General features: G+C 53.3%; 1 protein-coding gene across 1 annotated transcript; it reads left to right on the top strand.

Moving 5' to 3' along the window:
- The first annotated feature begins 430 nt into the window (after positions 1-430).
- On the top strand, positions 431-2,857 carry Fjx1 (four jointed box 1). Its single transcript, NM_010218.2, has one exon. The coding sequence runs from the start codon at positions 635-637 to the stop codon at positions 1,985-1,987; it is 1,353 nt and encodes a 450-aa protein (NP_034348.2). The 5' UTR covers positions 431-634; the 3' UTR covers positions 1,988-2,857.
- Positions 2,858-4,816: the final 1,959 nt, after the last annotated feature.

Below are 4,816 nucleotides of genomic sequence, written 5' to 3'. Positions count from 1 at the left end.
AGTGAGGTAGCAAAAGGACTCACCCTGACCCCTGCCTGTACTGCGGTGGGGGGCTGTCTGAAGTTTTCAGATCAGACACAGTCCAAAGGAGGGTACAAGGGGATCATCCCACTCCCAACAAGAGCACCGGACACGCCGCTACTCCCAAGCCCTACAATTGGTCTCTGCCCCCGCCCCCGCTCCGACGCCCCCGCACGGACGCCCTCAGTTCAGCCTCCTCCCCGCCCCGAAGTCCGGGACAGAACGTGGGGCCACCTCTCGCTCCTGGAAGGATCGGTTGCCGCTTTAAGGGGAAGAGGAAGGGAAGGGGCGGGGGAGTGGGGGGCGGGGAGAGGCGGCAGAGGAGGGGGAGGGGGATCCCCCTCGCTCCCACGTGGTCCGGGCGCCTGTGAATCGCGCCCGCCGGAGGGTCTCACAGCGAAATACAAAAGCTGCTGGGAAGCCACGGGGAGGCGAGTTCCCAGCGCCGGGGCAGAGCGCTGGCCAGAGCCCCGCAGCGCTCCGCGGCCGCGATGGGGCTCCGGCACCCGAAGCCCCGGAGCCAGCTAGCAGCCGGGCCCGCCTCGCCGCCCGCACCCGGGCGCCCGGGCTTGGCTTGAAGCGGCGGCGGTGGCACCGGCGCGCCGGCAGGAGCATGGGGAGGAAGATGCGGGGCGCCGCCGCCGCCGCGGGGCTCTGGCTGCTGGCTTTGAGCTCGCTGCTGACGCTGTGGGGAGGACTCCTGCCACCGCGGACCGAGCTGCCAGCCTCCCGGCCGCCCGAAGATCGACTCCCTCCGCATCCGATCCAGAGTGGCGGCCCCGCGCCCGAGCCGCGATTCCCTCTGCCCCCGCCCCTAGTATGGGACGCCCGCGGCGGCTCCCTGAAAACTTTCCGGGCGCTGCTCACCCTGGCGGCCGGCGCGGATAACCCGCCTAGGAGGCACCAGGACGACCGCGGGCGGCACGAGCCCTCCGGGCTGTCCTGGCCAGAGGAGCGCAGGGCGGTGCACGGGGGCGTCTTCTGGAGCCGCGGCCTGGAGGAGCAGGTTCCCCGGGGCTTTTCCGAAGCCCAAGCAGCAGCGTGGCTGGAGGTGGCACGGGGTGCTCGGGTGGTGGCTCTGGATCGCGGGGGCTGCGGACGCAGTTCCAACCGCCTAGCCCGCTTTGCCGACGGCACCCGTGCCTGTGTACGCTACGGCATCAACCCAGAGCAGATACAGGGCGAGGCCCTGTCCTACTACCTTGCGCGCCTGCTGGGCCTCCAGCGCCACGTGCCGCCGCTGGCACTGGCTCGGGTGGAGGCTCGGGGCGCGCAGTGGGTGCAGGTGCAGGAGGAGCTGCGCACCGCGCACTGGACCGAGGGCAGCGTGGTGAGCCTGACGCGCTGGCTGCCTAACCTCACCGACGTGGTGGTGCCCGAGCCCTGGCGATCAGAGGACGGCCGTCTGCGGCCCCTGCGCGACGCCGGGGGCGAGCTGACCAACCTCAGCCAGGCGGAGCTGGTGGACTTGGTACAATGGACCGATCTGATCCTCTTCGATTACCTGACGGCCAACTTTGACCGGCTTGTGAGCAACCTCTTCAGCTTACAGTGGGACCCACGCGTTATGCACCGCGCTACGAGCAACCTGCACCGAGGACCAGGAGGGGCGTTGGTCTTTCTGGACAATGAGGCGGGCTTGGTGCACGGCTACCGGGTAGCCGGCATGTGGGACAAGTATAACGAACCGCTGCTACAGTCGGTGTGTGTATTCCGAGAGCGGACTGCTAGGCGCGTCTTGGAGCTGCACCGGGGTCAGGACGCGGCGGCCCGGTTGCTGCGCCTCTACAGTCGCCACGAACCGCGTTTCCCAGAGCTGGCGGAGCTCTCAGAACCCCACGCTCAGCTGCTACAGCGCCGCCTTGACTTCCTCGCCAAACACATTTTGCACTGCAAGGCCAAGTACGGCCGCCGGCCCGGGGACTTAATAACACTCCGAGGAAGAGAGGGACTGGGGTATGAATGATGGGGGTTAGGGCTGTCTTCTCTGCCACGGGCAACGACCAACCAGCCAACGCCCACCCAATGGTCTGATCGCCAAGCTGTCTAAAAAAAAAAATTGTGTGTTACCCACTTGCCCCTTTCTTTTCATGCCAGGCTGTTTCCTTTCCAAGTTCTGGAAGGGCAAACTCACCGAGGCGAGAAGTGTAACATTCCCTCCACCTAGCTTATAAAAAGAGTTCTGTGCTTGTGTGGAGATTGGATCCGAAGAAACTGGCTGCTGGGGTTTGGCCCGGGAATGGCAGTCTCTTTGGGAGATGCAGTCCATTTTTGTCGCCCCCTCCACCCCTTCCCAAAAAGGAAAACTTCCGTTTGAGCTAATTCCTCTATTTCCTACTAAACACAGCGCTGGTGGCCCCAGAGCAGGCTGTGACAAGGGCTGGTGAAACCCCCTTCCTGTGTTCGCCCTTTGTTCCGGCGCGCGATGGTGAGATAACTGTTCCAAGCTGAGGGACAGCTCTGGATAGGACAAAGAGAGCAAGACTTCCCCGCCCCTGGGAGCCCTCCAGACCCTGACAGTTTGTCTCACCCATTCCTGAACTCCTATCATTTTGGCCTGAAGGCTATGAATTCAGGACTAGTTATAAGCAGAGTCAATAATGAATTTCTTCCTGCGTCTCCCAATTGACCAAAATTGACAATGATGATGTTCACCAGAGGGGGAAAAAAATCAGTTTCATGCACTTTACTTTTTTTAATTTTAATTTTTTAGTAAGAAAACTTTTTTATTTGACAGAATTTGCCTTCTGTGTGTATATATGTGCATAAATTGTGCTGTAAATAGACTAAACAAACTTATATTTCAATAAAAGGGAGTTTAAAATTTAGAACTTAATTCATGAGGTTTGATTTGATTGAGGGCTCTGGTCTCATCTCCTTTTGGAATGGGGTTGAGTTTTCTCTGGCGAGTGGGTGTGCTTTGTAAAACAGAGGATGCAGATCCACCCCCTTTGTGGTTGGGGCTGGGGAGCTGAACAAAGGCAAAAGCAGATTTCTCTGTCTTCCCTCAAATGGACCTTAGGACTAGAAATTTGAGTTCAGCCTGGAAAGGGAGAGAGGGAACAGGAAGAGATGAAAGAAGAGTGCTCCATTTCCTAGCAAATAAAAATGATATGAAAGGGTTTCACTGTAATATGTTCCTATATTAATCATGTGGTAAATATGATAGAACCAGATGTGCAGACTAAAACATGACAAATGCCCCCTTTTAAACTTAACAGCAGTGGTCACGTGCTGCAGGTTATTTCCAACATTGTAATTGCCTTGCAGCACAATGTGTGCAGATAATAAGCTAAGCACAGATTGCAAACAGGTAGAGGGTGTTATAAATTAATTCTGCCTTTTAATCTCTGGCATACATTTCACTGCATTCAAGAGATCATAATCTCCAACATCTGGACTCCTGGTGCTCTGTTGGTTGGGCTGCTTGGGGGGTTAGTTAGCAACAACTGCATGTCCTCTCAAGGCAGCCACTGGGACAAGAGAGGGAACAATAAGTACTTTAGGCAATGACATTTGGATTGTGGACAATGGGAAACTTAAAATTTAGAAAATTTGGATTGGTGTCTGGGCCCAAGTGACCTTTCCTATTGCATTTTCATTTAATGATCTTCAATCCAAGCAACTCTCAGTCACAACCCTAATAGCTTTTTATTTGACTTGCATTTGCAAACCTTGAGTTTTATGGACGCAGGAAAGTATTAAGTCTCTGTGGGTCCCCCCTCTCACTCAGCACTATAACATAGTATGTAATTTAATTATTTAATGCTATCCTTATGTTTCCAGAGCCTTAGTCTAGCTTTAAGAAAAATACAGTGCATAAACTGTGTGGTGTAAGCCAAATTTTTTCAGAGACTAAATACAGAATGTGCTGATAATGGCAAATACATCTTCTTTCTAGACACGGTGAGACCTCTGATAATTACACTTTTGAAAAAGAGACATTTTTCATTTCTGATGATTAATAACTGTGAGATTTGCTGTGGAAGTTAATGGAGGCTGCTCCAAGAGGAGGGTAGATATTAGGCCACTGGCATTTTTTTCCTCAGCACATGTCATTGAGGGGAGCAATGAGTAGAAGTAAGTTAGGGGTTTCACCGGCTGCACAAGAACTGCACCCTGCCCCGTTACAGCTTCCGTGGGCATGCACACGTTCTGGGCCAACAGCATTCTAGACATTCTTCCTGGGCTTCAGCTCCAAGCCCAGACTTGACCATGGGTAACATGAACAGGAAACAGAGCCTAATGGGAAGGGCTCTACTCAGATTCTCTAGTGAAGCATAGCTGCCCGTTGGCAAAATCGGTTTAATTACATGGTAGCGTTGTTAAGGGAACCAAGGCATAATTACAGACAAAGGTACAGATAAAGGACTTTAACTGTTGGTATTCCTTGTGGCTAGTCGGTAGACTGGGGCAATGAAAGATCCATTAAGATTGTGCTATGGTCAATGCTCCTTGGGACAATTCATTTTTTGAACTGGGGATGACTTGGGAAAAAAGTAATGGGTTCTGCAGGGAGACTATAATCTTGAATCCTGCCCTTCACATACTTTCCTTCAGCACATCATTTAACTTAGTTCCCTCATCTGTGAAATGGAGATTCAGTCCGTGCACTGTGGGATTTAAATGTTAACATATAAAACATACACATACGAAGCATGCAAAAAAAAGTTCCTTAATTCACATTTCTCTTTAAGGGAAAAAAAATCTTTTCCCCTTATGCTCCAGGAAACTTCTACTTAGGCTCTTTAACAAAGCCAAATCTAGCTGTTTATAAGGTCAAGATCGGTCTTGA

This window comes from Mus musculus, chromosome 2, assembly GCF_000001635.26.
Source record: "Mus musculus strain C57BL/6J chromosome 2, GRCm38.p6 C57BL/6J".
NCBI classification, from domain to species: Eukaryota; Metazoa; Chordata; class Mammalia; order Rodentia; family Muridae; genus Mus; species Mus musculus.
This window is presented reverse-complemented; position numbering and strand designations above follow the sequence as displayed.